Here is a 17,770-nt window from a genome sequence, read left to right on the forward strand (position 1 = left end):
TACTGGCACTGAAAGGGAAACAGGTGTTCCAGTTTTCACTGAATCAGAGTAGCAGTTTCACATTTTTTATTTTTATGTGGTGTAAAGCACTATTTTTATTGAAACCATGTTCTTAAATAGGTAATGCAATATAGACAAACTGTAAATAAATAATAACAAAAAACTAGAGTAATGTTTTTAAAGGAATTATTTTATTGTACAGTTGCCTGGGGGGTGGGGGAAGAGATGCATCAAATAGTGGGTAGTAGCCCAACAGCAAAATAAGGAGTGGAGGGCTGAGAGCTTTGATAACAGTGAAGAAAGGTTCTTGATATATACAGAAGTTATTGAATGGTGCCTGTGATGGTGTGTAGTAAGTGCTGCCTTAACGAAAGACAGCTGGGTTTCCCCACAGGATTCAAATAATTGTCCCCATGGGGAACAAAGCGCTAAGCTGCATGTGTGCTGTACAGTGCAGAACTGAGTCATTAGTAGTAACTGTCATGCCAGCATTTAACCTGGTGTGATGGAATATAACATATAGAAGGTAATTCTATAGCCAGAAGGGAAAAAAGGGCTTTATTTTCCTAGCATTGAAAGTCTGTCTGTCTTCTCACAAAAGCTTGACTGAAATTGCAATCAGCTTGCTTCAGCTACTGTAGGATTTCTTGGATCAATAGACTGCTGTCAGTCCTCATAAACTGCTGTGGAAAATCATATACACGCTTCCATTTTGTCCTGTCTTAACATGGTTCTGTGGACCAGCTGCAGGCTATTTAAAAGGGCCTCTGAGCCACTGTTTAGAACCACAGAAGCTTAGTAATTTTTGTTTCACTTTTGAAAGGCTGCTTGTTCTTACACTCCCTAATTTCGTGAGGTAGAAATGGAAGGGAGAAGAGCCAGCAGCTTTTAAAATCAGTGAAACCATGGGTGCCATGACAACCCAGTTCATCTGAGATGCTACAATATAGAAATTCCAAGTATATCAAATTCCCATTTTATTTACATTTATTATAATTGTATTAATAGCAGTTTTTTCAAGAGATTCAAAACACCTTCTACTAAAGAATGTTGGAGGAAATGTTGAAAATTTTTTGCCTTTCATGAATTGTTTTTTGGGAAGAATTCATGGTGACTACTGACCTTTCCTTGTTCTTGAATACAACTTACTTGCAATACTCCAGAATAAGCAAATTTGATTATTTTACCATCGCTTTTTGTAGTAGTAATGGAAAGAAGTATTGCCAAGCAGCCTCTTTTCCTTTGTCCCAAATTATTTTATACTCTGAATATATTGGGCATAAATGCAAAGCTGGTCTTAGAATGCATCTGTGAGAGGCTTCAGAGAGTTGACTGCTATTCTGTAGGGCTGATACTTTTTTAATGATAAAATGCAACATCAAGCAGAATTTTTAAAAAAATCTGTGTAAATGTTGGCATCAACTGATAATTTAAGCAATGTTTATTTCACATGTGAAGAGTTAAAGAAATCCCACTGTTCCAGAGTTGTCAAGCCAGCTTGAATTAGTGAATAGGGAAGTACATGACCAGAGCTGAAGAAAGTTTTAAAAATCAGAAATGCATCACGATGCACTGGTATTGAAACAAAATTAGTCCTTGTGGAAGTAAAATAATTGACAACATAATGTAATAATTGCAACTTGTAAAATGAAGGCAGAGACTTGGGTATCTGTGCCAATATGAGGCAATTACATTAACACTTTAAACACATGCAGGTGTTTAGATGTTAATGTCAGATTTATTCATTAAATCATGCAAACTTTCTATTTTGTAGGAAATGTGCTCTCAGTGGACAAAGTAAGTCATGCAAGCATAGAATCAAATTAGGAGATTCAAGCAGCTATTACTACATTTCTCCTTTCTGTCGTTACAGGGTAAGTAGATTTACTGTGATTTCATTTTAAGTAGTAGTTATTCAGTTGTTTTTTCCGTACCATTATGCAAAATTATACTAACCACCATTATTTTTATATGGGTTCAGATCACTTCTGTGTGTAACTTCTTTACATATATTCGATACATCCAGCAAGGACTGTTGAAGCAGCAAGATGGTGAGTAGGGAATTGTATTTGGCATATATAAATAGAAATATACTTAGTGCATGTACCTAAAATGTGCTGTCTGTACACAATAGCACTGATGTGACATTACAGAAAGGCTATCTATTGGTAGTCATTGTTGTAATTACTAGAATTTGGTGATACTCCACCTTCCAGTAAAATTACTTTTTTTAACAAATTAAAAAGCAGCGATTTTTAGACATTTACATTATTCAGTAAGAAATGTTATGATAAAACTCTGTAATGAGAGGTGTCAGTCACAGTTTTGCCACACAGTATTCAAAAAAAATCAAGTGTCTCTCATGGAATAGGGAGATATTTTAGACCAAAAAACCTTCAGTTTGGTTTGATCTGCGCTGTTTTTTCTTCTTTCACTTAGTGTTTTGGTGTGTCTTCACATTGAGAATTCAGACAGCTGTTCTTGTCAGACTATCTTGCAGGGAGAAATGGCAAGGATGACAGTATTTAGGGTTAAATTGTAAAAAATAAACATGAAACCATACTGTAGTCATTCATCTGAGTGCAGCTGAGACATGAGGTCTGGGTCATTGCTGTGGCATGGCAAAGACTCTTGATTAGGGCTCTGGTTATAAATGTAAGGCTTGATTACCCTCCACCCCAAAAGGGAAATTTTTATTTATTTAGTTATTTATTTATTACTGCCATTGCTTCAGGCTGTGGGGTTTTTTTCCCCCACCATTGTTGCCCGGTTGCTTTGTTCCTGTCAGCATATCCAACAACTGACTTTTTAAACTCTGTCTGCACAGTAATTTGGAAATTTGCTTAACTGTGCTGTTCAGTTTCAATATGTCCATATAAAAGAAGATGGTTATGAAAACGTACATGCTGTACACCTAGTTACTTAATTCTGGAATTTAAAAATAGATTGCATGTTGGAGTTTTAGTTATTGGTCTTTATGTGCAGGACTATTTTACCTGTTTATCACTATAAAAGAAAATGATGATGATTTGGTTGTGTTTAAACTGTATACAGTTGGTTTAATTGTATTGCCTGTCCAGGTCAAAGAATATTGTCCAACAGCCTTCAGTCCAAGTTTTTTTGTTGTTGGGGTTTTTTTTGGTGTTTTGTTTGGTTTTTTTTTTTTTTTTTTTTTTGAAACAGACTATATCACTTAGGCTCCTGGATTTGCTAAGCACAGATAGTGGGGAAAAAGTGTCACTAGCCCTGTGTCAATAGTTAATTAAAAAAAATTGCTTTCACTTGTAAATTTTTTTTAATTCAGTTGTATTTTTGCAAGTAGAGTAAAACAGCATTGTAATGTTTATGGATGTCTGTGCTTTTCATTCTTCCAGTCTTCAAGTCTGTGGGGATTTGCTTCACCCAGAATTCGGCTAGAATTAACCCCACTTTGATCTACCTCACCTATAGTTATCTCTTCTGATGTTTCCCCATTTCAAGAGCCCAGTATTTTAGCTACATTCAAATACTGTGTTTTCATTTCTAACCCGAAGTAATCCTGAGGTGACAGAGAGACTGTTCCTTACAAAAAATAATGCTGTTAACTTTCCTTGTCAAAGGGAATTATTTTCATGGAATTTGCCTGAAATTCACTATTTTGTACATTAAATTATGCTTAATAAAACCTTGAAGTGTTGGTCACTTATACTCATTTACTAGCATTGCAGAAGATCTTGAAAATGTGTTATTTAAGTTTTAATTTGGTTTATAGTTAAAAGGCTTTTACTTTGACCAAAAGGTCCTATATAGTTTCAACTAAAAATTGTTTACTTTGCTACTGAGATAAAGAAATTAAGTTAATATTTTTTTCCATCAAATAACGAAATATTTTCAGCATTATTAGAATTGTTCATTCTTCACAAGAAGTTTTGAAAAAAATGGAGTTTGGTGTTCCAGCTCAATTGTCATCTTTACCATTAAAAACATAGAATTTGCATTTGTAACTTTATATAAATATTTCAACAATACCTTTACAAGAATGTAGGCACTTATGATAATTGTCTGCATAATGCGTTGCATGTATTTCTACTCATGCACCATATAATTTTTGAGAGAGAGGTCACTTTTGCAAAAGTGGTTTTTGAAATATGATAGGGAAGACCTTGTACTTGTTGCTCAGGTTAATAATCTTTATAGTCATTCTACATCATGATCTTGACTGCATGGAAAAATTTTTTGTCTTGAATAATTACATACTCAATAATTTTGATTTATATTGCTGTGGCATCTAGAAGCTTAAGGTATGCACTAAGCTCATCAAGTTTAGCAAAATACAGATGAAATTAAAAAAGGTCTTTTTCCTCCCCAGTTTATTGTTGCTGGCAGATTACTGGTATAAAAAAGAGGGAGAAAGAAAGACTACAAATGGAAAAATTGTAACAAAATTACAGATTCTGTGATGGAACAATTTTTATCCAACAAGTTCTGCTTTTTTTCTTTTTGTAGTTCTTTAATTTTGCAGAAAATGAGTCAAGGGGCAGGGCAGTTAAAATGAGACACGGCAATTAGTGAAGCTGACGAGAAGTAGAAGTGTATTTTTTGTTCCCCAGTTTAAAAAGAAATCATTAAAATTTGGGGAATTTTTTATAGGACCATCATTTAGAATTATAATTTAAATATTTTTTAAAAATTTTGTCACAAACCAGCACAAATAGCCCTCACATCTTAATTCTGGTTTTACTAGACATTCCCCTAAGCTGATGTACAGTGAAGCAGCCTGTATACATCAGTTGAAATAAAATAGGAATTCAGTATGTTTAATGATATTTCTGTCTCTTTTAGTGGATCAGATGTTCTGGGAAGTTATGCAGCTGAGAAGAGAGATGTCACTAGCAAAACTTGGCTATTACAAGGAAGAGCTCTAAATCTTTTTACTCTTGCGCATGCATGAACTTCATTGAATATACATAACTAAAATGGCTGAATCGTTTTTTTGTCACTTGATATTTATTTCCACAAAGTGGGTCCAAGATCTTTCTCCTTTTGCAGATTGCACTAAGAAGTACTGTGATTGTTTTACACTGACCTATGCTGTATATGCGTACATATAATACTCAGTTGTACAAATGTGGTAAGCACTTGCAGGTGTATTAGTGATTGTAATTTACATTTAAAAACAAAACTTCTGATTAAAGTGTTAGTCTGAAGCAGTGTCTGTCTTCTGTTCTTTGTTGTGCAGAATGATGTGAACCTCCCTGATAGGTCATGCCAAAGTGTAAACCAGATGATTTTATGAAGAGGGAATAAATGCTTGACATTTTCTTCATTGTAGTGTTTAGATACATGTACGTATCTCTATACATGTATGCCAATACAGTTAACAGACAACTAGGAGAACTTGCGATTCTTTGAAGTGCTGCTTTTCTATATTTTTCATTTTTAAAATAACGTGAGAAGAGAAACATGAAGAGTCAACAGCATAATAAATCTGGGTATTTTCCCTCTAAAGTTGGGTGCTTTTCAAACATCAAGGAACAATAAAATTACCTTGGTCACTCTTTGATTAGAAATCTGTCCTGACCCCTATCTGACTGCTAAAAACTTTCTCTTCCCCTCTAATTTTCTTTCATGAGAATTTTTTCATTCCTTTAAATGATTTTTTCTTTCTTCCTGCTCTTTTGGGATTTCCAGTTTCCAGTGTCTTATACATCAATTTCCCACAGCTGTCCTTGAAACTTGAAAATATCCATTACGTGGTTGCTTTAACATGCTGATGATAATTTCCATATAATGTTACCAGTTTCTTCACACACACTATTTGCTACAAAGAGAACCCAAAAAAGGATCATGGCTTCTTAAGGAAGATGCTTTTTCTGTTGAGCTGCTACTTTGGCACTTCACGTGGTCCTTTTTCCCTGGGACTAGTCTAATCTGAAAGCAGACAGTTGATTAGGTTACAAGGAACATAGTTGTGGGTGTACTAGACTTGGTATATAAAAGCTCTTTTGGAAAAACACTAGGTCTTGATCACAACAGCTGTTTATTAGTTACAGGTAAGATTAAAACATTGGCAGGTAAACTGACAAACAGAAGTAAAGGCAAGTTTATATAGTTGGTTCTTTAACAAGAAGCATCTCAGTGGATACAGATGTCTTGTGTTTGATGCCGAACAAACCCAACACTATTCATCACTCTCTTACTGGACTGTTCTCTGTTTTTACAAGAGTAAATAGAATGAGCAGTGAAATTTCATACCATACTTGCATTCCTTGCATGTATGTGCCTGAAAACACTTCACAGATGTTGGCTTTGACCAGGCATTTCAATGTTAAGATTAAAACAAACAATTGAACCTGAATATTTTACTAGTAATGAAGTATGTCCAGCCTGGGCTATTTCAGTACTGATGAAATATTTTTATCAATCACTACTTCCTGTTGTAGAAACCTGGAAGAATTCTGCCTTAAATTGTTAAAAGTGTTGTTTGTTCTTTCAGTAATGCTAAGGAACTCTGGTTTTATTCACTCTTAGAAAACAAACTATATTTGTTGGTATGATGTTTTATGTTAGGCTGATAAATGCTTCCTAAGTGATTGTTAATCCTTAGTTTACATAATGAGATCAAACTGTTTCCAGGATTAGCTAACAGTAGGTAAATGATAGCTGGTAGCTGCTGCTATTCTGACTTAATAATCCTTTACAAGTGTTGCTCATTCAAGCAGAGAGAAGGGTCCTTTGTATACATGATAGTGTCAAGACATAAATGGTATCTAAAGTTTATTATGCTGAGGTGATTTTCTTGGACTAGGGACTACAAAGATGTACCCAGTGTATCTGGGTGGTAATGACTGTTTGGCTCGATTACATCAACATCTTGTAAGTGCTGATGGGCTTGCTTCTGTCTTCAAGTCCCTTCCCTGAAATTCTCTTCTATATTTTTAATATAAGCTACCTATCATGAGAAGCCTGTGTCACTGAGTGCCTGGGGCTTGTAAAAATTGCACAACAGTTATTTGTCTGGTGAATCTAACTACTTCAGAAAATGATCTTATTCCAGACTTCTTGACTTCATTGAGGCTTTTGTTCATAACCAGATGCCTCTGACAGATGCCTGCTCAAAACATCTGAATATTTTTCTCCTGTTTGCTGAGGGGTGACAGAACAGGGGCAATTTTCATTGTACAAAGATCAAATTAAAGAAAGTGAAATAGGGTTTGCCGCTGGCCTTAAAAGACCTTTCTTCAGCGTTCAGCTTTCCCATGTGTTTTTCAATGTTACCTTAGACAAGCAGGTTAATCTGTCATTTAGTTTAGTTAATAATAATGTGGAAGTTCTGCTTCCCTATAATCAAATTGCTGAGATACAGTTTTTTTTAGAGCAGTTGGATAGTCTGACGCTCAATTGTTTATGGTGAGACTGGTGATGGCTTTGCTGTTGCATTTGTGATTACTATTGCTTTCATCAGTAGTATTAATTACATCACCTGTGTGAAAGTACAGAGACAAGATAAGTAATTTTTATTGCTGCATTTTTTGCGCATGTGTAATTATGGTTAGTACTGGGACCAAAGGTCCTTAAAACAAGAACATTAGACGTACTGAACGGAAGAATGCACGTCACCTTCATCTTGCCTCAAAAGCCTTGTCAGATTCTCCTTTATGTGTAGCAGAATTTAAGTATAGTCCTGGCTCTAGTTATGGAGGAAGGAAATCACCTGGGACAAAGTCACTGAAACCTCGGACAAAAGCATGGTGTGTTCCTCGGCACGTTCGTAATCCTCTGGAAGAGAGACAGTGCGTTCTTCTCAGTGGTACTCTTCAAGCAGTAAGAAAGCAAAACACTTCTGGCTTTCCATGGATGTGGTGGGAGAAAATGAGGCCCTGCAGCAGTTCTTTGAAGGTAAGAGTCTAGTTGTAAGAGAGGGTCTCAGCAATTTTTGGTGGCAGCAAAAAAAATTACAGTCATTGTTGGGGGTTGGTTGAAGAAAGGAGGAAGAAAAAGAGCCCTGAAACCCAAAGCTCTGTTTACACAAGTCCATGGCGTAAGGCCGTGCCGGAATGACACGGCACAAACGGTACAGATGTGCTGCAGTGCCTTTTTCCTTCTGCTTCGGCCGGCAGACCGAAGGGAGGCTGGACCCAGCAGAGCCTGCAGTACTGCCGTGGTAATTCCCAGGAAGAAAAAACGGGAAGTGGCTGAGGTCTCCTTGCAGTTTATCACTTCTGAAATCTTAGCGATTTTCATGAGGTTAGAGAGCTCCCTCCCTGCTCTGCTCTACCAGGTCAGGTTAAAGAGGGTTTTCTTTCCACTGATACCATTCTGAAATGGCCTGATTATAATTGGGAAAATGGTAATTGTGGCAGGATCTTTGAGCTCCTTCTGAGAAGTAAAACTCGGATTTTTGTGATTTTTGGCTGGGATCTGTCCTGCCTTTTTCCCAAAGACATTTTATATTCAAGCAGGTCCCATTAGTCTCCTGCCTTTCTCTTACCACACAATTTAATTTCTTAACAGATTGCATGATAAAACTGCATTTCTCAGGCCTTGCCATAACATGATTCAAAATGGCTGTTCAAAGGCTTATGTAGCTTTTTTATTTTTCTAAGTTTTTTTTCTCTTCCTCCAGTTTACACTTTTTTTTTTAAAAAAATATTAACTGTTCTATTTCAACGTTCTCCCTCTGTATTTGTTTTCTTTCCATTACTTGTGCAGGTATTCACCATGATACTGATCTCAACATAACTTGGAAAACTACTTTTTCTGTTTTGGCTAATATGGACAACTTTTGTTTCCCTGCATTTAATTTCCATTGTGCCAAAGTGATTTTTTTTTTTTTTTTCTTCTGTTGAGCTTGGTGTGAGGTGGCAACTCCCAACTTTTAATTTCAAGCTAGGAAATTAAAGCATCTCCAGCATCGATCAAGAAAATGTATTTAAGCCGAGACATTTAAATCAGTGAACAACAATCTAGGGCTGCTAGCCAGCAAATGTGTTGTTTATAGATGTTAGGAAATTCTAAATTCCATGTTTCTTAAGTTCACTTTAAGTCATGGGGATCAAAAGCTAACTTTCTTGGCTTTGGTTTCAGCAACATGTTTGGTTTTATCAAGCTATTTGTTCAAGTACTGCATTGCATAGCTGTTAAATACTCCAAATAGTGTTGGAGATGAATTATATAGTAAAATCTCACAATCAGAAATTTTTCTAGGAACTGACTTGGAAAACGGGACTTTCCTAGGGAGTATAGATTAGGTTGTTGGCTTTTGTGACAATGATACTTTGATGGTAGAAGGTATCTCAGAGATTCTACCTGTATGAGGTCTTTAACTAGAATCAGTAATTGTAATTCTAGATTTATTAATTTAACTCTCTTTAGAAGGTAGTTTGGCAGAACATCTGTCTGGGCCAGCGCGAGGGGGAGAAGCTCTGTCGTTTCCATTTAATTGCGGGAGAAATGCACCATCTTGGGAGGTTACGTTCCTTGGGTAACGTCATGTGGTTCTGCTGTGCAGTGCTGGAATACGACAAAGGTCTGCGAACGCCGCGCAGCGTGCGGGGATGCTGTGAGATGGCCGAATTTCATTATCTGGACGCTGAGATTAGATACGTGTCAGGGCTACGAGAGCTAATCGTTATTTGATTCAGCAGGCAGTAGCTAGGTTCCTCTGGCTGCTAAACTATAGGTAAACCAGAAAAAGTGATTTAAAGGCAGGGTTTGCACTCTTCAAGCTGGGGTTAACCTCACTGAATGCAAGGCCAGCTTTAACTGATGGTCTCTCTCTAGCTTAGCGCTGCGGCGTGGGGGTTGGCTTTATAATGCCACCTCGTGAGGCAAGAGCAATAAACTGCTGGTGCCAACTTGGTGGCCTCTGAGATTAGTCATAGCAGCGTTAGAACATTGTCTTTCAAGGCTACAAAAAAAGCTGAGTCCTGCAATATCGAGTGGAGCCAATGAAAAAGTCTCTCCGCTGCGTCGGTAGTTCAGTTTTGGTTTCCAAATACATCAGCTGGCAGCTGAGCACATTTGTAGATCTGTTTTGTAAGATTATTTGAAATTCATGAGCAAAAAGGATCTCATTTTCCACATTGCTTTAGTTCCTTACAGTGCAGATTTGTTTTGACTCTCATTAGTGAGATAAACTCACATTAGCAATATTGAGAGGGCACAGTCTGAAAAAGGAGGTTTTTTCAAGGAAAATGAGATAATGTTTGTTTTCCTGCTGATCGCTCCTTTCAATAGTTAATAGACCTCTTAGATTAGATATGACTCTGACTGGGATTTGACCTTGGCTTTTTCTCATTCAAGTAAATGGCTTTATTCTTGTGTTGTGGTCATTCTGGGAAGTTCTTGTCTTTTTTCTGTCTCATTTCACTCCCACGCTAGAGATGTCATCTCTGATGCAAGTTTTCTTTTCTATGATTTCTGTTGAAATTAGTATTTTTGTATTTTTAATTAAAAGATCTGTATTTTAGGATCAGAAATTTCCTGTTTGTCAAGGGAAGGTCAGAATTCCTGATGTCCGTGTGTAGCAGAGCAGTCTATTCTTGCTGACGTTATCAGTGGGTTGAGGAACTCGAATGAAGGCCAACCTAGTTAAAACGTTAAACTGAGTCTTGTCATTTTTCTTGTTGTTATTAGAAGGTACACTGAGGTGTCTGAAGTGTGTGTGTTTGGTCTCAGTGCTCTCTGTGATCTAAAGAAGTGGAATCGCCACCTCTCTGTATGCTCATGCTCCTGCATGGATAACATGGAGTATAGTTTAGAGCTCTTGCTAAATAAATTAAGCCACAAAACAAACATGCCATTAAACGCAAAATGCTTAAAACCCAAAGCTGTCTCATACCATTTTAAGGATGAGAGATTGAAACAGGAGTAAAAGATGAAATGGGAAATTCAAAATATTAATGGCAAGTTTCTCTGGCAAAAGTTATTTTGGGGAAAAACCATCTATCTTGACTCAAGCTCGCTCCTTACCACTTGGAGTTACGGGTCTTCCTGATGTTGAATAACTTAGACTGTGATGTGTCGTGGCTGGGCGCAGTTCTGCCAAATACAGTGGTTTGTCTTTAACCCATCCCTGGTTCTCGCTGCCCTGTGCCCGAGGTCCGTGGCCGTAGCTCTGCCAGCCCGGCAGCTCTTACCAACGGCTCCGGGTCTGTTCCAGTCAAACCGAACTGGGCTATCTTGAACACTTTGAATAGTGACCAGTACTTGGAGTCCTTTAGCATGAAAGAAGTTAATGAACTCTATAACCCTCGTAAGCGATATTTATCTTAGCGTGAGTCGATGAAGTTCAGCTGGACTTTCCACTGAGCCTGTATAGCAGAGCTTGTAAAGTGCTGAGGCCTGTTTTAGTGGTGAAGTATTCTGAGATGAAAATCAGTTAATAATTCTCAAGTAAAAACGTTCCCTTGAAGTTGCAAGAGCTTGTAGCAAACATTATGAATTTGTCCTTTCAGCAAGCGGGAATTGCCAAGTGCTGACCGCGGTCCGTGTGCCATTTTTTACACCTCAAGCTGTATTTAAGTATTGTTCCCTGTACAGAGCAGCTGAGGTTTTAACATGAATCTTACTACAAATAGCTGGACTTGGCTGGGAACTTCCTGGCATTCTCTTTTAATGTCAAGAAATTACCAGTTTAGCATTGATTTTTAGTCAATACTAGAAGTTTTGACAGAGTTTTTTTTTGATTGTGGACTGAATTTATGTTTGCAGAAAGAGCACCCTGATAGCCTGGTTATTTGGGTACTCCTCTGGAAAGCGATGGCTGTGGCTCAAGCCAAATTCAGAACAGCGTCTGGCTCTCTGAAATGGCTGCGCTATTAAAGACACAAAACATCCTGCAAGGAAATTTTCTGGTTCTCTGTCCCCCCTACTTCACTTTGCATTTAGATACTGTTCGAAAGGGAGCAGCTGATTTAAATGCGGTCATACGTAAGGCACTACATGGAAACGGTGGGAGAATTAACTGAGGCGGGTAAGTCAGGGATGGAGGCTGATGGCTACGGGGGTATAAAGTGCACGACGAGCCTCGTGGCTGGAGGAAGGGCAGGGATGTCTGCCAGAGAGATGAAGCGAGCAGCTGTCGGATGAGGAGGCTGGAGTTTGGACTCATCCTTGGGGACACGGGGCTGGGAATAGGGACAGGCTAGGTGAGAACGGACAGGGAAACAGAGGGTGGTGGCAGGACTGACAGGTTTTAGACTTCAGATTGAAGGAGAGAGAAAAACACAATACCAAGCTTACAGAGAAATGGGAAAAAAAACATCATACGCTGATGTGTCCGCCGGTGCAGACTCTTCCCGGAGATGTCTGGGCAGCTGAAAATTGGGGCTCGCGATGTGCTCGCAGGGGTCTTTCGGCAAGGCTCGTCCCACCGCGTACGCGCGGTTCTCTGTCTTGCAGCCACCCAACGTCCAGGCGAGCGGCTGGCTTGCGTGCTACCCGTATCTATTAAGTGCTTACTGGGATCAAATGCCTGTGAAATGGATGCCACCGTTTTAAATAAATTTGCGTGCCATCCAAGAGCTCCTCCTCTGTTTAAACAGACGCCAGCGCGAGCGTGTGATGCCACCGGCCTGGAAAGTACATTCAGAAAGACAGAATAAAGTTCTACAGGGCAGCCCAGTGCACTGGCTCTTCTCTGCACCTCTGTTGCGAATTTTGTTTTGCCCACCTTCTTCCCGGTGTGTTTCCCTCCTCTCCCAGCACAGAATCGCTTATTCCTTCCTTCTCCTCCTACCCATTTAACTGCTTATGCAAAGTGGGGAGATTAAGAGGGGGTGATAGAGGTTGCTCTTGTCATCACTTGGCAACAGAGCTCATCTCTGGACTGTGGGATGCCCCTATTCAGGGCATGTCCTTGTTTGATTCGTAGCTGTACTTCAAAAGGGTCTCTGAACTTGGTCGAAATGAGGAATTCTTGTGTCTGTGGTAAAAGAAAACACTTTGTATCTGACCTCTGGCCTCATGTTAATTACAAAATTATATCATTCTGCATGAGGGCTAGGCAATTTGAACAGGACGGTAAAAGAAGGAGAAGGCGATGGAATTGTTTTCCTGTGGACTACATTAGCAAAAGGGGAAGTGTTTGAGATTCGAGGGGGGATGTCCTAAATTCAGACCTGAAGGACAGAAAGATGAGAATCCAGCAACCTTGGGAGAGGTTGCTAAGGAAAGCCAGGCTCTCTTGTGGTCTCAAGCTGGTTTTACAAACTGTTTTGCTGCTATTTCAAGACTTTCCATGTTACAATTTTGCTGAGGCAAGTAAATATGCTGCGCCTATTGAATCTGTTCTTCTCTGATATGCGGAGGACGGGCTTGTGTACAACGTCGGGATCTTGGGATGCAAGGATGTATCGGTAGCACACCTGCGAGTTGCTATCTCACGGTGAAAGGCAGCCAAAATTAAGTCAGCAGCAGCGATAAGCAAACGCTGCCTAGATTAACCTGGGATCACAAAGCAATTCGGGAGATGTTTCTTAGCAATGTGAATTTACATATTGAGACAGACACATGAAGGAATTCCTACACGTGGTGGTGGAAATGGATTTTTAAGGGAAATGGCGTGTCAGCTGCTCGGGGCTGAGCCACGCAGCTCTGGATGTATAGGCTTGCCCATTTTATCTTGGGTAGCAGTGCGACAGCCACACACGGCTCCTGCGCCTTGCTGGAGGGAGCAGGAGCTTCAGTGTCCTTATCTTGTTTGCTTTTGCCACACCTGTATTTAGGGAAGGCGTGCTGGAGAGGTGGGGAGCCTACAGAGTAGTTCTGTTTGTGGTTGGTTTTTTTTTTATTATTATTATTTTTATTTTTATTTTTTTAGAGAGTTCTGGCTGACTTTCTAAGAAAGTTGTCATGAATACTGGAGAATTTATAATCATAAAATCTGTTTATAGCCCTCAGTTACCAAGCAACAAAGGACAAAGTACTGAACCTTTCTATTCATTAATACGTTTAACATGTTAGTGGGCTGTTTTTTCAGGGAGGATAAAAGGAAGCCACCAGTCAAACATTTCTCAAGCTTTATTTGTGCTTTCTTCAAGCTCAGGATGGTGGATTTTTAAACTGAGTCTGTCACAAACTCACTTGCAGTACTAATGCAGAAAGTGGATCCGTGTGAGACAACGTCTGAGCTTTGACCCAGTTGCCTCTTTTGATCCCAGTGTAAAAGGGTGTGAAGTTATCTTCAAAACCCCTTTTCCCAGTTGCAGACTGGGGCCCTTCATCCTCGTGCTGTAGCAATTCAGCGAAGCCTTAATGCCGAGGATGAACTGGTGTTTGCCTGGTGCTGCTGTCGTCTTTGCCTTCCCCTGCACACCCTCATTTATTCTGTATTTCCCATCATCTTTTCTCCCAGGGTGACTAAACCAGAAACGTAACCCACCCGTTACACACAAGACAGGATGGATTTGGTTTTCCGTTGTGCAGGAGAGTGGGCAACGTTACTTAGCTGAAGTACCGACGATTCCCCCCCAGTTCCACTCTCATAATTTCTGTCTTTCTGACATTCTTAATTTTAGGGCAAGATGTCCATGGAGCCTTGGAGAATCCCATGGTGGATACAAGTATGTTGGAAGAATTCATCAGTAGTGACGCAGAGTTTGGATCTTTGTAAGTATCACCGTAACACGTACTTTCTCTCCTTAGCAACATCTCTTACGTTGTTTTCAGTAGTGCCATGATAAAATCGGAATGCAACAGTCAGACCTGAAATCTGAGTTTTAAGAGGATTGTGGCGCTCTTGATATTGTTACTTACTTGAAGCTGTATAAGATGATGTGGAAAAATGAATTACAGGCAGTAATGGAAATACAGTCATCTTGTTCAACAGAATGAATGATAATGAAGTCTGGGATAATTCACAACTGTTATGCTAATTGGGGCATTAAATGCAAAGCTGTTATTTTAACATTCCTGTAAGTGCTAGTTTAGTGTTTATGTACAGAATAAGTGATATAAGTGACACTAATGTATAGTAATTTGAGAGAATATCTTAAACCTCCCAGTCTGAGGGAAGCAGGGCTACTGTTTTCATTCTAATGCTTCATTCAGAACAGAGAGACTATCCATTAATCTCTTCTGAGACTAACTCTAAGAGATACAAAGGATGCATAATGCAAAGGGTCGTGGCCAAGGGTGGAAAGTTACGCAGCATAGATCTGTCAAAGACTTCAAACCCAAATCTTTCATCTAGACAACTGTCAGATGACTGTTGTTCAATGCAAAATATTATTAATGGGCTGACACTTGCACTAGCCAAGAAGCAGAGCAAGAGGGGATGTCTTAAAAACAATTAAATATGCGATTTTTTCATTCCAGACACACTCAGCAGCACACAAATTTACTTATGGTGGGCTAAATAGGCTTCTACCTGCTCTAAATCATGAATAATGAATTGATTCTCACTCTGCCCACACTATAAAAGTAGAGAAGAATGAAGAGGTGGTTATATATAAATATACATAACCTTTATTTTTTGAATAAGTAAACACGTATCAGGTAAACAGATTATTGAACTCCTGTATGACAACTTTGAAATATTATTCTTTTGCTTTTATACACAAAACATAGCAGAAATATGAATGTGTATACGTATCGTATTATGTAGCTTAGGTATGTTAGATATTGTAGTTGCAGTGCTACTAAATATTTACATGCAAGGAAATAATATGTAAAACTACTACAGGTTTGCAGGTTCAGCAAGATTTTACACTGATACTACAGTAATACTTCATTAATTGTAGGATTAAGAAGAACATTTACTGAATCATTAGATCTCTAAAAGTCAAATTATGAAGTGTTTGTCTGTATTGCAGACTATTTGTGCATAAACAGAATAGAACCTCATAAAGGAACTTGCCAAAATGCGTCAAAGGAGAAAAATATTAAAAGCCTCCAGATATATACATCAAATGCAGATCAGCATAATGGCATGTGCAATAGTGAATGCAGAGTGCAATGAATAGGGTGCTGTTACCACCAAGGTCTTGGGTGCATCTGGAAGTGTCCATTAAAAGTTGTCTTGCTTCAGGCAGGCTGTCGGCATTATATCTATTCTCCTCTTACACAGCATGTGAAGCACCATGTGATTTCCTCATCTTTTCCTACAGTGATAGCTTACTCTTGAGCGGTGGAAGGAGAAAAAGGGTTGCATATCCTTTCCTAAGGAGGCATTTAATTGATATGCTATGTCTGTAACACAGGATCACTTAAACTACAGAATATTTTTTCCTTAAAAAGCACAATACCAGTTTTAGTAAAGTTCTAACTTGGAGACATATCCCTACTACCTCTGTACTTCATGAGTACTTTATTTGTCCTATAAAGTGTTTGTCTCTGTGTTTTACTGAAATACTCTCGCTTAAAGCAGAAATTGAGTACCCAAGACAGCATTTGAAACTAGGAACATGAACCAAATGTGTAGAAGGGAAGTTTTAGACTTTTATGGATGTATCTTTTTAAATTTTACAAGGCATATTTAGAATTCAGTAGCTATGGATTAAGTATCCCACAGGAAAAAAAATTTCAAATGTTTACCTACTCTCCATTCAAAGTTGAAAACAATATTTAGAGCAGAAGACACAATATATAAAAGCATCAGAGAATTTGTTTTGAAGGAAATCAAAGATTATTCTGATGTGTAATTTTTAAATTTATTTTTTGAGAGTAATCATGTAGTTGAAGCTAAGCCAAAATGCAGGGTTGTGGATAAGGCATGTTAGAAAACCAATAGCAATACCTTTATGAAATACACAAGAACATGTCAAAAGTAATAGGCTGTGACCAAAAATGAAACTTTTCTCTCTCATGGCATCCAAACTCAGAAATACAAAACCTGAAGTAGAAACAGTAGAATGAAAATCCAGTGATGGAAATTTTCTGTTGATGCTTGAAAATATTTGCTGTGTATGTGGGAACACGTGTGTTTTCGGAATATGTGGGTGTCCGTTTAAGCAATTTTTTTTTAATTCAACTTCTGCCAGAACACTGAGCCTTAGTCGAGGAGGTGTGCCCCACTACATGTCTGTCATCCTTCCTCTGCTCTAGCATTTTTAGCCTGACATGTGTCATAGAATCACAGAATCATTTAGGTTGGAAAAGACCTTCAAGATCATCGAGTCCAACCATCATCCATGCCTACTGAACCATGTTCTGGAGTATAACCACGTTCAGGTAGTGCTTCAGGGCAGTGTTTGAGGCTACAATTCACAGGAATACCCGAAAGGGTTAAGAGTCCATTTCTTGAACCTCCGTCTATTCCTAAAGTAATAGAGAAACCCTCTGTAGGTCCTTTAAATGGCAGCGAGGTGGCATAGGATTGTCTCTCCCTTAAACTGCTTTGAAAGCGCCATCACGAAGGACTGAAAAACCTGAAATAAAATAGGAGATGTGACAGACCTGAGCTGAGAGGAGACAAGCACAGCCTCTCCGTAGCGGTCTGCCGTTGACTTGGGATGCTCCTGTGTTCAATGCAGAAGGAATGAAGTGGTTTTGCTACGTGGTGTGGGAACATCTGCTTGTTGCTGTGACCTACTCATGAAGGACTTGGCCTAGCTTAACTACGGGGTAGTTCCAGGTCTCACTCTGAGTAATCCTTTACACGCTGTCTGATAGAAACACTGTAAAAGCAAAGCACAGTATCACAGGGAGATATAGTGCAATATAATGAAGCATAGGTACCAAAGAGTAAATAATCAAGAACCTTTTTTCAAACCTTGGGTATGTGAATGGGCTGAGCTGTTGGAGACAAGCAAAGCTCTTAGTCACCTGCACACAAGGAAACTCAATT

At 38.8% G+C, this 17,770-nt stretch overlaps 2 protein-coding genes across 4 annotated transcripts in view; both read left to right on the forward strand.

The window, feature by feature from the left end:
• The window catches only part of RAB3IP (RAB3A interacting protein), a 34,321-nt gene extending 29,135 nt beyond the window's left edge, over window positions 1–5,186 (forward strand). For all 3 annotated transcript variants that reach the window (XM_049792062.1, XM_049792061.1, XM_049792063.1), the window contains 3 exons: window positions 1,775–1,874; window positions 1,982–2,051; window positions 4,822–5,186. In XM_049792062.1, the coding sequence (XP_049648019.1) occupies window positions 1,775–1,874; window positions 1,982–2,051; window positions 4,822–4,904 (253 nt within the window). In that variant the 3' untranslated portion in view covers window positions 4,905–5,186. The remainder of the gene's footprint in view (window positions 1–1,774; window positions 1,875–1,981; window positions 2,052–4,821) is intronic.
• A 9,347-nt stretch (window positions 5,187–14,533) lies between these two features.
• MYRFL (myelin regulatory factor like) overlaps window positions 14,534–17,770 on the forward strand; it is a 38,865-nt gene continuing 35,628 nt past the window's right edge. Inside the window, exon 1 of the mRNA XM_049792017.1 lies at window positions 14,534–14,592. Coding sequence (XP_049647974.1) covers window positions 14,534–14,592 — 59 coding nt within the window. The remainder of the gene's footprint in view (window positions 14,593–17,770) is intronic.

This window comes from Accipiter gentilis, chromosome 34, assembly GCF_929443795.1.
Source record: "Accipiter gentilis chromosome 34, bAccGen1.1, whole genome shotgun sequence".
Classification (NCBI taxonomy): Eukaryota; Metazoa; Chordata; class Aves; order Accipitriformes; family Accipitridae; genus Astur; species Astur gentilis.